The sequence below is a fragment of the Euprymna scolopes genome, chromosome 41 (assembly GCF_053919585.1).
Source record: "Euprymna scolopes isolate OS-2025 chromosome 41, ASM5391958v1, whole genome shotgun sequence".
Lineage (NCBI taxonomy): Eukaryota > Metazoa > Mollusca > Cephalopoda > Sepiida > Sepiolidae > Euprymna > Euprymna scolopes.
Genome location: NC_136522.1, coordinates 69,291,994 through 69,309,771, shown reverse-complemented (window position 1 = coordinate 69,309,771; position 17,778 = coordinate 69,291,994). Strand labels below are relative to the sequence as shown.

The 17,778-nt window shown below is 34.9% G+C and overlaps 1 protein-coding gene across 37 annotated transcripts in view; it reads right to left on the bottom strand.

Annotated features, from left to right (window-relative positions):
- The window catches only part of LOC145266600 (splicing regulator ARVCF-like), a 494,180-nt gene that overhangs the window by 35,676 nt on the left and 440,726 nt on the right, over positions 1-17,778 (bottom strand). For 2 of the 37 annotated variants that reach the window (XR_013864758.1, XR_013864757.1), the window contains exon 23: positions 7,691-7,855. The exons of 34 other annotated variants lie outside the window; for them this stretch is intronic. Coding sequence is in view for 1 of the 3 variants with exons in the window: in XM_080122471.1 (XP_079978597.1) it covers positions 7,823-7,855 (33 nt within the window). In the remaining 2 variants the exon portion in view is untranslated. Of the gene's footprint in view, positions 1-7,690; positions 7,856-17,778 lie in introns of those variants that run through there. One more of the 37 variants, XM_080122471.1, reaches the window with a different exon arrangement.

Sequence of the window (17,778 nt, the reverse complement as noted above, 5' to 3'; positions counted from 1 at the left end):
TAAAAAGTACTTAATCTGATCTCGCCGTTTTCTAACATGTAGAAATTCTTAAATAGACACCTTAAATGAAAAATCAACTATGATGGATTAATTCTTATAACAGGTCTTGGCCAACATTGGGTCAGTACAGCTTATTTAATAATAAAAAGAGCGAGTGAATCTCAGAGAAGAACTTATAGCTCCAACTAGGCATGGCAATATTTATCAATCTTTTAAATGATTAATCATTTATATGCCCGATACAGAAGCCGTATAAAATGATATTTTTAAAATGTTTTTAATTCATACTAGTTTTATATAGCATAATATTTTATTGGCAAAATTTTCTTTCTAATGGCTTTTTCACTTTCGATTCTCATACCTTCTCTCTGTCCTCTTTCTATTTCTTTGTAGTCTTCCTCCCTTGTTTATGCCTAATATTGGTGGGATTTTCAAAATTGGACCTAAGTAGCATTTAAGCTGATAAACCAAAATTTGATTCTGACTAGCCAATTTTCATTTGTTATTGTTGTACAGTCTCTCAAAATCTTTTCAAGGGCTTCCCATTTGTGGAACGTATTACTGTAGGACTGCTTCATTGCAGATTACAACATCAGGTTCTTCTTCATTATGATAGCGAAATTTGAAACAGGAAATATTGTATTTCAATTAAAACCAATGGTTATCTACTTAATTACTGTATCGCAGTAATGAAAATATCTAAAAAGTGATGAAAAATGATAAGTTAGAAAATTAATTATTAAAAAAACCCAGTTTATTTGCAAGTTATGCTTACAGCAATAAACTTAGCTTAATAACAATGTAATTAATTTCTAAAATTTTTTTTAAAACTCTGACCAATTCCGGAGAAATGAGTTATTTCCCTTGAGTTTGCGTCACATTTGAACAGCAAACGTTGCGGAATCATTTTTTAATTGAATCATAGAAATACTTGTTTTATGAAATATTGCCAAACAAGAAGTGACGAAGGTTTAAATTAAGGCTAGTCAATCAAAAAGAAGGGATGACTTTCGAAAATATTGGCAAAAAAAACCCCCGACCCTCTCCCTGTAGAAAAGTGCCCAGTTGAGGGTGAAGGAATTAATGTTTTTAGTCAATTTTTCAATATTTGTCGTCCGAAGGGTCGAGCTTCAAAACAGTACCAATCTTGTGAAAATCCGTCGCCTCTATCGAAAGTTTTAGGCAGACATACATACATTTAAACAGACAGGTGAGATATATATTATAGATCCCGGTGATATTTAACTAATGACGACATAACAATTAGTTAGATAACACTGCTTTTAGTCAAAACTGACTTTTTTGTTTCTTTTTAATTCTTATCCTTGAGTGGCTTTTGGCCTTGATAAATGATAACCTAACAGTAATAATTTTTTTTAAATCCTTATCCTTGAGTGGCTTTTGGTCTTGATAAATGGTGATCCAATAGTAATCAAACGCAGTTCATACCACTGATCAATGCTAGTACTTCCATAGTGTTCCTCATCTTTCGGCTGAAAATCGTTCCGTCTTATTAGCCCTTATTCTTTAGTTGCTCTTCGCCTCGACAAGTGGCGACCCAACAGTAATAATAATGAAATTAGTGACAAAAAGGATATTTCAAACTTACGCATTACAAAGACAGACGGACATAAACACTAGTTTTAATTTATGCGTGACAGATCAAACAAAGAGACGAACAGACAGACAAATACTCTCGTAGCCGGGTAGACGAATTTAAAACCTGCTTATAATTTCTACACAATGCAAGAATTCTAATACAAGAATTGATCCGTTTTACGACACATCAACCCTTTTTCGGATTATTTAATGTTGATTCCTTGTATACAATAAATTGAATACAAGTTGCTATTTTCAGCTCTAACAGTGAAAAAACCACAAGATCATACCTTCCCAACAGTATTAATGGGTAAAAAGAAAATGATTGACCATAGTCAAGGCCGATCTGAAAGGTCCCTTTTCATTAGCTCCTACACCAAGATGTAGGGAAGACTACCACTTCTTTCTTAGGATTACCCCACTTACCATTGATCCTCACCTTATAACGCTGAACGTTTAAAAAAAATCAAATTTTAGGAGTATTGAAAGAGTGACTTTCTTGCCCGCCATTTTGAAAAAAAAAAAAAAAAAAAAAATCTCAACAAAGTAGATAACAATAATTCAAAACTTGTGTAATGCTGACGAATTCCTATTAATCGCTTAAAAATGATTTTCTTTATAAAGATTAAATGAGTTGATCAATTTTAGTGATTTTAGGAATATGATATTTTCATTTCGTTGCAGGTACATGCATCATACAGATTTTTCTTTATTTTTGCCTTTTTAATATGGGGAGAATTTTGGACAAGGACCGCAATATTAATACTGATCAGTATATAAATGCACAATCAGTACTTTGGAAGTAGAAGTATAGTCACTATCTCTAATATCTTCTAAAAAGGGTATGAACCCTTAGCTATTGTTACAAAAGAGGGGTAGAGTTGCAGGTGGCAGAGGCTGTCCGGGCTTGCGAAGATGACATCAAAGGAAAGATCCTAGATCCTGGATCTAGGTGCCCCAGGAATGACATCAAAGAAGTTCAAAATGAGGGACGTAGAATCCTTGGGGAGAGGTCAACGGGACTGACTGACATTTCAGATAATGCCTGGTGGAATGTTTTGACATCATCCATACCAATAAAAGACAAGAACAAAAACGGAAGCAGTGACCACGGGGAATTAAAGTCGACACATTATCTTTCTGTCAGTTTGCACACACACCCTACCCTGAAACCCTTCCATGCTGTCAGCATTGTCACTGGAAAATAAACATTGTTCCAAATCATTCATTCCTATTACATATTATTTTAAAAGTACAAGAGACTTTGGTTTGTGTTTACATAAACCCTGATTAGCAATCCAGCTAGTTTTACAAACAACACAACACTATGGCTGAAATAGTAGGGGTTAAATAAGAAAAATTCTAAAATAATGATTAAACATTTTTTTTAAAACAATTTTTTTTACCCATAGCTGGATGGAAACAGTGGGTTAAAACAGTTTCTGACCAGATTTCAATTTTCAAGAGTGACAAGGAACTTTCTATATACTACCATACAAAATGACAGTTCTCATCCAGAATTCCCTCTATCCTATTAAAAAAACAAAAATAAAGACAAATCTGCATAATGTAAATACCTGTGACACAATGAAAATATCATATTCCAAAAATCACATAAATTGATCAAGTAGTTTTACTTTCATAAAGAAAATCATTTTTAAGCAATTAATGGGTGCATTACAACATAAATCTTGTATGAAATATTGTCGAGTTATCTCCCTTTGTTTCCGGAGATATTTTTCAAAATGGTGGACAAAACAGGCACTTCTCAGATACTCATAAAATTTAATTTTCTTATTCAAAAATAAAACTTCTTGATCAATTTACACGATTTTTGGAATATGATATTTACATACAGTTACATACGTCAAGAGATTTTTCTTTATTTTTGTTTTTAATATAAGAGGAATTTTGAACAAGAACCCGGTAGACTAATCTCTGGAAACTAGAAAAACTGAAATAATCGCCAAACAATTTATTTTTAAACACAGATTGAGTTTTTACTCATAGCTGGAGGAAAACAGTCAGTAAAAACTGTTTCTACTATACAAAAAAAGAAAAAAAAAAAAAGATACCAAGATGCTTGCTAACTAATACCAAAAAGTGACTCCAGAGGCAAGGAAAACCGATACACAAATTGAGCTATATCGTCCTCCATTTTTGCTAAATGTTGGTTATAATAGGATGGCATGCTATGCATTCCAGAAAAAAAAAATGTCCAATCTTTTTTTTTTTATTCTGTAGATATACAATAGCAAAAAAACAATATTAAGAATTTAAAAAGAAAAAAAAGAAGAACAAACAGATATTTTTTCTTTTCTTAAAAAAAAAAAAAAAAAAAAAAAAAAAAAATCCAATCCAATCCAAAAAATGCTTGCAAGTAGCAGCTACACAAAAACCCAAGAAAGGGAAAGAGGTCACTACAAGGAAAGGGTTGGGGGGGAGCAACAAAGACAAAAATGTTTAAAAAAAATAAATAAATAAAAATAAAAGATCCCTGGGGTCGGGTGTCACAGGCTTTTGTTGGCTCTTAGATATGATAGGTGCGCGCTTGAAAACTTATGTTTTCCTTGGTTTAGGAACACAAATGAACCTTAACACTAGCATATGAAAGGGGCCCCCAAATTTCTGGCCTTGCGTAATTTAGGTCACGTGAGATGATTATAACCTAATGTCACATCGAATGATGTCATAAAATTGGTAAATCCAAATTTAAGATGGATGTAAAATTAGCAAGAGGCAGATTTTGAGGAACGCATAACGATGCAAAAACCTTTTTAAGAAGAAAATATGCGTAGAAGGAAAAAGTCCTGGTTTGGATCCGCGCGAGCTTTTAATCGACCCCACTTAACCAAACGATTCATTTTTTTTTCTTAATTTTTTTTTTTTTAGAAACAAAAATTTTTTTTTTCTGTTTTGTGAATTGATTACTTTTATCTTTCGTAAGTTTGCAAGTTTATTTGTCTTAAATTTGGTAAGGTTTACTAATAATTTGCTTCGAGCAAAAATACCTAAAATATCCATACCACACCGTGGCCACTTTTTTTGGTTTTGCAAAAATAGAACACATTTTCCGATGTATTCCGCTTGCTTTTTCCTTAGTTAGTCCACATGTTACGCTTTAAAAACAATCAAATGAAACTTTTTAAGGTCAAAAATCACAAAATTTGGCTTTAAAAACTGTCATCCCTGGACAAGAATATGAGATTAACTTCCTCGTTTTTGAATATAATAATAATATATTAAGGAAGATAATCATCAACCAGAAGGAACCATATCTTGCTTGTCACCGTCGTCTCATCTATAAAAATAGCAATAGTGTAAAATAAAATGACTTAGTAAAATTATATATGTGTTATTTGTTTTTGCGATACGTATTGAATGAATTCAATTATTTGCAAAAAATGCACTTTTTACCTAAATGCGAGTTGGGAATAATTTTCCCTTTTAACCAATTTGGTACTCCCATATGGGAAGCGGCATATATATGGTTTTTAAAATATAATTATTCACTGACAAGTGTTTCGTCGTCTATGACTTATCAGAGTGGCTGAATCTAGCGAGATTCAAAATTGGGACCCCCACGATAAGGAGCCTCTTACATCTGCATTACACTCTGTGTGTGTGTGTACATATATACACACACACACACGCACACAATGTAACCCGGATATAAGATACCCGAATATAAGAAAAACGGATATAAGAGAGATTTTCTCTGGTCCCAAATGAGCCTGTGTTAATGTGCAGTGTAACCAGGATATAAGTTTAACCCTGATATAAGAGTGCTGTGGGGACATGAGAAGAAGTTTCTTATATCCGGGTTTCTAAGTATATTTCTTCCCTTAAAAATGCTTCTGCATCGTTATGCATTCCCCAAATCTGGCTCACACTGGCCATATCCATATTAATTCGGATTTACTAATTTCTATGCCATTTCATTTCATGGTTCACTGGCCATCTTATATCACATAACCCAAATTTACCGAAGCCAGAAATTTGGGACCCCTTTCATACTCTAGCACCAAACTGTAATTCAAGACAGATATAAAGCGTGGAATTTAAATTTACTTTTAGCAGTCTTGTAACTCTCGTTTCTCTCATTTTGTTCTTTAGTCCTCACATTCCATGAGCAAGGGGGAAGAACTGCTGCTTTTTGGGCCGGAATACATCCATATAACACACATGACCTTTTTAGCTCGGAACAAGATGTTCTGGTGCTGCGTTTAGTCTCTTCGCTTCTCACTCAGTGAAAGAGTAGTCCTGCTAAACTGAGGTAATTTTTATTTTTGTTCCAATCTAGAGTGCCCCTTTTTAGGGAACTGGATTCTCTTCACATTAAAAACAGACCTTGTGTCTAACGCTGCCCTTGTGGGGAGGCAAGTAACATATGAACACACACAGAGGCACTGTATACAAGCAACTTGCTTGATACGGATGCATGTGGGTGTGTTGTTGGGATCCTGTCGCTAGTGTCCATTATAATGTTCCTTTTCATTAGAAGCAAAGTGCAGTATCTGTTCTGGTACTACACTTCATTTGTTCTGTCCTCGATTAGAGGCAATTCATATTCCATTTCAATCCAAAGTTCCCCTTTTTTTTTCTCCCCCATTAAAAAACCGACCTTATGTTTAACTCTGCCCCTGTGGGGAGACCAATAAATAAGAACTTATGTTTTTAATGTTATTTTTTTTTTACTAAAGCAATAAAAAAAAAAAAAAAAAAAAAAAAAAAAAGGGGGCAGTATTGACTTTTACAGGTTGATTAGGCAACATGGCCGACTGGAGCTGACATGTGGTAATTTCAAATTGCGAAATGTAGACATAAGAGCGAAATGCGTCTTAATTGTTTTTAACGCAAAAAAAAAAAAAAAAAAAAAAAAAAACGGAAAAAAAAATTCGACATTTTTTTTTGTCTTCTCTTTTTTAAACAATTTTTTACTGAAATCTTTTGTTTAACGAGAATTTGAATTAAAAAAAAAAAAAAAACACCAAGCAAAAAGCAAGTTGTAACTACATGTTTTTATCAAATGGGTTTATCACGAGATTAGTTCATTTGTATAATTTAAATTAAAATTTGGGAGAAATATTATTTGAATTATTTTTTAATTTCTAGCTTTTTTAAGAATAAGATTTAAAAAAAAAAGTAGTTGCAATTTTCTTTGCTTTAACTTCAGAAGATGATACAAAATGGAATAAACGAAAATCTAGTGAAATTAATTCAAAATAATTTTTAATAGCAAAAAAAAAAAAAAAAAAAAAAAAAAAGTCGGTACTTTTTATTAGTTTTAATAGTTTTTGTGTCAAAAGCCATTAAAATGCATTTCGTTCCTATATCGGCAATATATGCAGTCAAAACTTCCTTTTCATTTGCCGTTTTCTTTTGTTTATCCAAATTCTCGTTAAATGCAAAAGATTTTGGTAAAAAAAGATTTGACGCAGAAAAAAAAAGACTAATTTTTTTGGCAAAAACTATTAAAATGCATTTCGTTTCTATATTCACATTTCACAATTCTATATAACCACATGACATCAGCATCAGTTGGCCATGTTGGCTAATCAACCAAAGAAAGCCCATATAGCCAAAATAAGTTATCCAAAAACAATGCGGAAACCAAATGGTTTTCTAAATTCTAACAAGTTGGAATTATTTGGAGTTATCTCCCTTGTTTTCAAGATGGTGTCACAATATTGCTAATTTTCATTTAGCCATAAAATTTTATTTTCTTCTTTAAAAATAAAACTACTTAATAAATTTACGTAATTTTTACTGTACGATATTTTCTTTTCGCCACTGGTAAAGGTTCTTCCCAATTTATTTTTTTTTTTTTTGTATTGAGCGATTTTATACAAGCAGCATAAATTTGGCTTTAATGAAAGTCTAAAAAGCTAAAAGTCAAGTATCATGGTTTTCGGTGCTTCTAAACAAAAAGAGAACAGTAATTTTTGCACGCTCCCCAGTCATATCAAAGAACCCTTATTTTTCATGCATTTTTACGGCAGTCAGACCAAAAAAAAAAAAAAGAAATATAAAAAAGATTAAATTGGGCTTCAACCGAACAGATGCATAATATGAGATAGTATATACGTACAACGGAGGTCAATTATGTCGGCTATGATGAAGAAGAAGTAGTGGTAGTAGTAGTAGTAGTAGTACATGTAGTAGTAGTAGTAGTACGAGTGGGAGTAGTAGGAGGAGTAGTATTTTCTGAGGAGGTTGGCCATTAATACAAAATGGCTACCCTCATGCAATTGTCCTATGAGAGAGAGAGAAAATAAAAACGAAATAAAAAAAAATGTCTCCATTGTCTAAGTCCTCAATGATCATTTAAATAATTAAATTGAAAAAAAAAAAAAAAATATATATATATATATATATAAGATGCTCCTGCAGACTGGTGATCTCTTAAACCAATGCATTTCAGGTGAAAACATTATTACATACTTATGTGTCATGTCGAAATGAATATAAATTCCAAAAGTTTATGGAAAAAAAAATGATCCAGTAGAAGATGAGCTAGACGTATTTTTAACAAAAAAAAAAAAAAAAAAAAAAAAATCCGCAATTACGTTCCGGGATTTTTTTTTTGTTTAAAAATGGCAGATCCTTAATTTTAAGTCAAGGGAGATAAGTCAATTTGTCATACTGAATTGGTCGTACAACTCTGTCACATTAAAAACATACAATAAAACTCAATAAATTTTATTTTTACTTGTAACTAGCGAGGGTACCTGGCGTTGACCAGATAGTAAGGAACTCCGGGGTGGGAGTATATAAAAAAAAAGTGTTAATTGCAGGGGGGGGGGGCGGATCTAAACAACAGTAGGCAGTTTGGGTGAAGAGAGGTGTTAAAAAAAAGTGATAATAGGAAGGCAGGCTCGAACCCGTAACAGGAAGTCGAGAGCACTGAAATTAAGGAGAGTCAATCTAACCGAGACGATGATTCGTGAAAATGTCGACAAAAAAAAAAAAACGACCAATCTTGTGAGGATCTGTTGTGTGTGCTGAAAGTTTTTGGCAGACATACAAACACACATACATTTTGCCTTTTATATATAGACTAGCAGGGCTACCCGGCGTTGCTCGGGACCGTATAAACAATGAAAAAACAAAAGCAGATATTGAACATATGTTTTATTCTTAGGGGAGAGGAATCTTTCATCTCAAGTTTTAGCGTTACAAACAAACATTTGTCTTTTATATATATAGATAATGACAGGTTTTTTTGGGGGGCCCCCCTCGAAGATAACTGATCAGTTGACCAACTTCTAGTGGTCCGTTTGACGTGAAATTTCGATATTTGTCATCCGGGTGATGGGGCTTCGATATGATACCAAATTTGTCAAGTTTGGTTCCGTCTTTCAAAAGTTTTAGCGTTACAAACAAACATACATACATACACACAGACGTTTGGCTTTTATATATATAGATTACTTTTTTGCCAAATCATTTTTTTTGTAATATCTTGAATTTTTACTAATTTCAACATGCCATGCAAGTATGTAATAATATTTTCACCTAAAATGCATTGGTTTAACAGGTCACTGATTTACACAAGCTCCAAATTAAAAGGATGATGGCAGGTGAAAATATCAGATTCGAAACTATATTGAGTTGCACACAACCTTTTTTTTTTTTTTTTTTTGATGAAATAGTGTGCTCCACCCCGTGTGTCTATGTTTTTGCTTTGTTTTTAAAGTCTTCGTGGAAAATGTCACAATTAGCTCAATACTTCAGCTGGTAAATGCTTCGTCCCCTCCACTACAACAACAAAAAAAAAAAAGACATGATTTTCATTAACGTCGAATTAGTTCAGTTTTTAAAAGATGGAGAGATAAAAAAAAATGTTGCTTATAACGGAAGCTGATACACAAATTGCAATCAAGATGTTAAGGATTTTGGTACTGATATAGTCTAGAGGTGGATGGTCGACTTCATTACATGAGCTGGTGAGAAATCAAATAGAAAATGTTTGAGAGAGCCAGGCAAGGAGGGAGGATAGAGGGCAATTGATGCATGGTTGAAAAGCCTGAAGGGATAAAGGAGACAGTTGTGTGAGCTAGGAGTGAAATGGATCATTCCAGATAAAACTGGGAAGTGAAGTCCACTGAGAAACTAAAGAGAGCAGGAGTTAGCGGGGACATTTTTGCTAGTAGAGAAAATGGTCAAGAGCCAAGGGAGCACTTAAGACATGGATATGGGCCCTGGGAAAGGCATCAATGAAAATGTGGCTCTAGGCAAGTCACAACTAAAGGCAAGGCGCCACCGAAGACACGGCCCCGGGCAAGGCGTCACCGAAGACACGGCCCCGGGCAAGGCGTCACCGAAGACACGGCCCCGGGCAAGGCGTCACCGAAGACACGGCCCCGGGCAAGGCGTCACCGAAGACACGGCCCCGGGCAAGGCGTCACCGAAGACACGGCCCCGGGCAAGGCGTCACCGAAGACACGGCCCCGGGCAAGGCGTCACCGAAGACACAGCCCTGGCCAAGGTGCCACTGAAAACATTGGTATTGACCCCTCAGGCAGGGTGTAACTAAATACATTACCAAGACCCCCAGCAGGCAGGACGCCAGAAGACATTGCTAAATACCCCCCCCCCTCCAAAGCCCTGGGCAATCTTCCACTTGACTATGCAAAGGACCCTGGGTAGGACACCACTTAAAACATGGTCATCAGGTAGCTAGGATGACCAACAGTTGCCTAAAAGTCAGCCAAGAATAGGAAACCCCTAGAAACATGGCCGATGTGAAGCCGACAGAACGAAGAGTAAAGTGAGACAGCCAAACATGATTGTTGAAAATTAACGAAATGATCGAAATTTAAAAAAAATTGGATGATGACAAACGATGTCAAGAAGCAGGCAACAGAAATCAGAACATAGGGCAACGCGACACAAAAGCTTAAAAAGCGAAGATGAACAGCCATTATGAAAAACGAAAGGGAGAAAGCAAATAGACACTATCGATAAATTAAAAATAAATATGTCCAAGTGTGGCACCAAGGTCAAGATGCAGGGCAACGACAGCAACGGCTAAGAACTGGGCAAACTTTAGATACAACAAAGAGTTAGGGTGACCTTAAGCATTGGCAATATGCCTCCCACCCCCACTTTCTTAGATTGAGTACTGTGGTAAGTGAAAGCTCTTTGTGAAAACTAATGCAGCCCTCTTCAGCAATTGACAGTGTTTATATAAACATTGAGATTTTGCATGGCTTGTGACCGATGAATGGGTAGAAGTGCTGTCAATGAGATGATCAAGTTTCGATCTGTTTGAAACACATGCTTGTCTAGTTAGATAGAGCAAAACTGCACGCAGATGACAATATATATATATATATGTATATATATATACATGTTCATGGGGAAATGTGTTTATCCAATTATATTTCACCCTTAATTTATGCCAATCCTTTAAGCTGAAGCTCGATGTAACTACAGAGCAGATATAATAAATAAATGACAAAATTCCAAATTTCAAAATGTCCATTTTCTCATCTATTTCGTTAAGTACGTTGCCATGCAAAATTCTTGACGGCACCTGTTTCGTACTGCAGAATCATTCATATAATTATTACGTCAATTTTTTAATTTATTCCGCCCTTAACTCATCAAAAGAATAGGAGCTTACCAACTTTAAAAGAAAATAAAGGAATATGGGCATGATTACAAAATCCAAAAATTGGAAGAGAAGTTGCAATTATCTTTTTCCATTTTATTGCCATATATATTTTATTGGCAACCTTCTGTCTCTTGAGACATTCTGTACCAAGTTTGGTTTACTACAGCATCTCACCTGGCTAAGTAGTCCAATTTTAGATTTGCAGCTACGTTGGCAGATGCTGCAGTTATAGTCAGCGGTAGGAATGGTGTATCCTCTCTCACCTGTAGTCTCTCTTTTTTCCAGTCTTCTTTTCTGCGAATTTGATGCCGTCCTTGACCTTTGCTCATCAAGCTGCGTGATCAGACGATTGACTCGAGATCTTGTGACTGAATGCCACAAGTTCTCAGGTCTCTGTTGTAGGTGTCCTTGTAGCGCAGAGTTGGTCGTCCAATTGGCAATGTTCCAGAGATCAGCTAACCCTAACCTCGCCATACACGATGTCCTATATATATACATGGCATTTGGATACACCGGTTCTCAGCAGATCACTGAAGTTAAGCAACTATGAGCATGGTCATAACCAGATGGGTGAACATTTGGCAATAGTAAGCACTGCATGTATTGCGCCTGAATGTAGAATCTCGGGGCGCGTTTAAGAAACACTGGGAGAGATATATCCTCAGTCTTCGTTAAGACACGCATCTAGAAGGAAAACTGATGTGAAAACCTGAAGTCTACTATCTGTGGCAATCAATCTCACCGAATAAGATTAGCAGTGGTACCAAAAAGTTTGGATGGTTCTACACAAAGCCTTCACCACGATAAACAAATTATCTGAGTGGATTTCTGAACAACTTTGCACCTCATACCTTGAGAGAATCTTTTATTTATATATATATTATATATATATATACACACACACACTAGCAGGCGCCCTAGCATTGTCCAGTCATAAAATACCCATAAATATTATATCTTAATTCATACAAAAACTGGAACATTTGCATGTGAGTATTATGTTTTTTCTAAACAGTTCACTTCTTGTAAGTAAAAAAAAAAAAAAAAATACTCGAGCTGAGATCAAAACCAAAACCTAAAGACAGTGGGTCAAGTATGATAACCATTAGACCAACTTGACACTAACCTAGTTTTAAACAGATCCTTTGTCTGATAAATGCATGCCCATTGGCTGATAGGAAGGGCACGGTGGATACTAGAAAGCTGATTGGCTAACTAAAATCTCAATAGAAGAGGAGCATATAAAAACGAGAAACAACCACAGAATTCGCGCATAAGCCTGAAGAATCCTAGAGTTGGATGAAACGCGGAATATTCAGTGTACCTTAATCGCCATATATATTTTATAAATTACTAACTAGCTCTATCTACGTATTGAGCACTTTTGAAGTAAATACTTAAAGTTTACGCAAAAATCTATACTTTCGTATATTAATTTTATGTGAGTATATATATATATATATATATATATATATATACAGAGAGAGAGAGAGAGAGAGAGAGATGAAAAAGGAACAAACCAAGTTATGTATTAATCAATGTTTCATCTTGATTTCAAGACTTCCTCAGGATGATTAGATTAAAGAAAATAAAATACCAGTACAATATTTGAGGAGGCTTGCGAAGCTTTTGGTCCCCAGCTAGATCAGGCAATCTATTGTAAAATGGGAAATTTCACTGATTTTGATGACAAAAAATAAAATATGGGAGTGTGAAACATTCGTTGATCCTCATTCAATCCCGGGCAACGTCGGGTCTTCCTGCTAGTTTGAAAACATAATTGTTGTGAAAAGGATGTCTTTGTTCTATTTCAGAATGAAAAATGGCTGGCATTTCAAAAAATTTCATAGCATTGTGGAGCGATTGAGATTTTTTTATGTCATATAGCTGCGGTGTTAAGTGGTGGCAGGGGGAGGAGGAATTTATTAGAGAGAAAATATTTTACCACTTCCATTGATCTATAACACACCTCAGATATTGTTCTGCCGTTTGTGCATATTATATTTGCATGAAATATCTTGATTTTTAATCCTATTAAGGTCAAAATCAGACGGGAAAAAATGAGTTCATTTTATTTATATAGAGATAAATCTTGACGAAGACTTCATAAATCAGTGCTTACAGCAAACTCAAACAAATAGTGCTGAGCTTCTTACAATTGCCTTTAATCATTAAAAAAACACAAATTAACTCACTTACACCATAAAAATATTACCTATAATAATCTATCTACCTATATATATAAAAGGCAAAATGTGTGTTAGTGTGTGTGTGCATTTTTTGTGTATATCCAGCTGGTTCTCGGCTTGTGTGCTCATTCTTATAACTTTTTATATGCTACCGAGATAATATCTAACACTTACGAAGCGATGTCGTAAATATCTTTTATTCCGACCACTTTTATCTTACAACAAAATTTGCGCTGTGAATTTGTTTTCTCTGCTGCTGCTGCTATGACGTGATATTTGACCTAGAAAACCACCTTCGTTTTTAAATGCTTATTTTCGCCTCTTTTAAAGTCCCTGGCTTCGTGGTGTCATGCTATGAACCTCAAGGTTTCGGGTTCGAGCCTACCTTCCTGCCCAAACTTTTTTTTAAACATTTTTGATCTACCCCCCCCCTCCCAACACACACACCTACAAACACCCGGGCAACGCCGGGTATCCTCGCTAGTCTATTATATAAATCTTAAACGTCTGTTTATGTGTATGTGTGTTTGTATGTCTGCTAAAATCTTTTGACAAACGCAACGGATCCTGACGAGATTGGTACCGTTTTAAAGCTCAATGTCTCAGACAACAAATATCGAAAAATTGGCCAAAAGCATTAGTTTCTTTACCTTCAACTGGGCAGCTTTCTACAAGGAGGGGTCGATTTTTTTTCGTCAACATTTTTGCAAGTCATCATCTCCGTTGGGTTGACTAGTCTAACAGAATTTAAATTAAGACACAGGTTAACTCACACCATAAAAAAATATTACTTAATATATAAAATCAGTCAATAAATTACGAAACAAAAATACACTCATTACATTTCAATTTTACATCCAGATTCAAATCATAACGGCTATATTGCTCCAAAAAAGAACATAAATTGCATCATATCTTTTTAAATATATAAACGGCTATATGACGTTGAAATAAATCTCACTCACTCCACAACCCTTTGAATTTTTTGAAATGCTAACAACTTTTTCATTCTGAAATAAAACAAAGACATCCTTTTCACAACAATTATATTTTCAAACTCGCAGGGAGATCCGATGTTGCCTGGAATTGAAGGAGGATCAATAAATGTTTCACACTCCCATTTTTTTTGTCATTGAAATCAGTGAAATACCTGATCTAGTTGGGGACTCATCGCGGTGCACCAAGAGAAAGCTTCACAAGCCTCCCCACAGTGACTTAGTCCACAATACATTGTAGTCTACATTGCACTGTAGAGAACCTACTGTTGATTTTATAAAATTAATTTTCATATATGATAGCTTGAATTAAGGTTTAAAATGCAACAATCAAGTATCATGGTTCAATTGTGCTCAAAACAAACATTTATTTCAAATGCACCCCTGTCATATCAAAGAACCTACTTTTGATTTTATATGTCTGGCCTTACTGCCTGTGCTGTAATAATGGTACTCCTGCTGATTCTACAGTAATAGGCTACTGCTCCCTGAGAGTGCTATCTCACATCATAATATAGTACTGGGAGCGTCCATGATGCAGGTAAATTTCAGTCTCACAACAGATACTTATCAAAGACATTTCGATACAAAACCTATCTAAGAACACTGCCAAGCACATAAAGTAACAGTCTGAAATTTTGTAAAAATCAGCCCAGCCGTTTTTGAGTTCATAGGAAATCAACTCACAGACAAAGTATCCTATAATAGTAGATATGGATAGATTTCCATATATATATATATATATATATATATATATATATATATATATATATATATATATATATATAATTATTTCCAAAGTCAAACAACGTCACAGCCCACAAGAGCCATGACAGCCAACAAACCGGATGTCCAAGACTCGAGTTTCGTCCTCATTTTGCTCAGTTGGCAGAGTGTTTGCCTCGCATGCAAGAGGCTCGGGTTTCAAATGCCGGGTGCGGATATGTCTGTCTGATTAGCCCAAATGAGGGCAAAACTCAAGTCTTGGACTTCCGGTTCATTGGCTATCATGGCTCTTGTGGGTTGCGATGTTGTTTGGCTGTTGAAATAATTATATATAATCTCTCACAATCTGAAAATATATATATATATATATGCATGCAAAAAACCCGACTTATTTTTTTCTCTCGGCTCAAAGATAGGTTTGCAAGAGCTTTGACCGAAATGTTATGATGTGTAGCCAACTATTCGCATAAGGCTTAACGAGATAGATGTATTGCCAGTTGAATGATGAAGATTATGAGAGGATTGAAAATGACGAATAGATAAAACTTAATAAGGCTGTTTATACAAAAAGTACTTGTTGACATTGGATTTGAAGATGACCATATTGTAGTCTTAAATCTTAGAGAATTAATTTTACCCATCCTGGGACGGGTATTCTAGTTTATAATGCATATAACAGATAATAAAAAAAATGTGGCTCCCCAGCATAGTTGATCAAACACCACCTTTCTTAAAAATATGAACAAAAACTTTCTGGATATCGGATCTAGTTTTCTGCTGCACATTAATTTTTTTTTTTTTTTTTTTTTTACTAACCTATATATATATATATATATATATATATATATATATATATATATATATGAATGACTGTTTATCTCTCTGGTTGAATTTTGAAAAGATAGAACATTAGGTGAAATGCATTCCTACAAGCCCAGTCAGTATTACTTGGTAAGTAATTAGCAATAAACTAACCCCTTTCTCAAAGCTTAGACCTCCTAAAAGTCAACTGAACCATGTCTTAAGCTGGCCGTAAACAAAGTTACTGACGGACTATAGGCAAAGAATGTCAAAAATGGACGGGGGTGGGGGACAAATCAGGCACCTGTGCAATTGATCCCCAACAAGGTTGTTTTTTTTTTTATGATTATAATTTTTTTTTTTTTTAAAAAGATGTTTGATTCCAAACTAAAGAGCGGATAGAGATAATACATGAATAATGAAAATAAGAGACAAGAAAATTTATAAAAAATAAAGGACGTCATAATAATAAAAAAAGATGAAAAATATTTATATAAAAGTGACCTTGCCAGTGTGTGTGCGTGCGAAAAGTCTCTACCAAACTCCTCTCTGAATATTTGGTCTACAGAGTTGAAATTTGATACGTAGGGTATTTGAATCTGTAGCACACTCTTGATCTGGTTTTTAGCTGGTAAAAGTGCTGCTAAGGGATCAAAAACCAAAACTGTTAGCAGTGGTTTCGCTTGGAGGTGCACAAACCCTAACTCTTACCCTTAATCATAATCCTAACAAAAAAACAAACAAATAAATAAATAAATAAAGATAAAACAATTAAATAAAAAATAAATAAAAGTAACTTGTGTGCAAGGTGCAATAGTATCTTAGCTTTTAATCACAAAAAAAATGTTTCTATTTATTTACACAAAATTAAAAAAAAAATATTTATTCATAAAACTACAATAGGTAAAACTGTAAAAGAATAATAAAAAATGCAAGAGAGCTCTATTAAATCCAAAGTAGCTGAGCAGCAGCTTGGTTCTCACTAGGTTTGGCATATAGCAAACAGGATCCTGAACAGAAGCATGCATTCTATCCCAACCATCATCAATGCACCTGAGGTCATTTCGTCAGCATCAGATAAGGCCAAACTGTTTGCCAAGAACTTTGCAGCTAATTCTACCCTATGCGACGAAGGCCATCAACTCTCCGTATTTCCTCCTATAAAACAGAACAAGCTAAGTAACATACAAATATCTGTGCATGATGTCACCAAGCTAAAACCTTGATTCCAGTAAAGCAACTGGCCCTGACGGCATCCCAATTATAGTGTTGAAAAAGCTTCAACCAGAACTTGCTCCCATACTTACAAAACTGTTTAAGCATCGCCTTAAGGAGAAGTGCTTTCCAACACCCTAGAAAACCTCATCAGTATGCCCTGTATTTAAGAATTCTGGTGAAAAGTCATCTCCCTCTCAGTACAGACCAATCAGTCTCCTAAGTTGCTGGAATCCATATTAAATAAAAAAGTAGTCAACCATCTCAACAGAAACAACCTTCTTAGTGACATGCAATATAGTTTCTGTTCTGCAAGATCTACAGCAGATGTGCTAACGGTTATATCTCATAGGATTAGTGAATCTCTCGACAAAGGTTTCCTTTCTAGGGCAATTGCTCTTAACATATCAAAGACCTTCGATAAGGTATGGCATAAGGACCTACTTCACAAGATTTCCAGCTACAGTATAACTAGTAATGTTTTCTCAATTATTAAATCATTTCTCTCTGATAGGTTCATAAGAGTAGTGGTTGATGGGCAGAAACCAGAGGCTCACAGTATTAATGCTGGAGTCCCTCAGGGGTCCATCCTGGGTCCAACTCTCTTCCTGATCTACATCAATGATCTCCC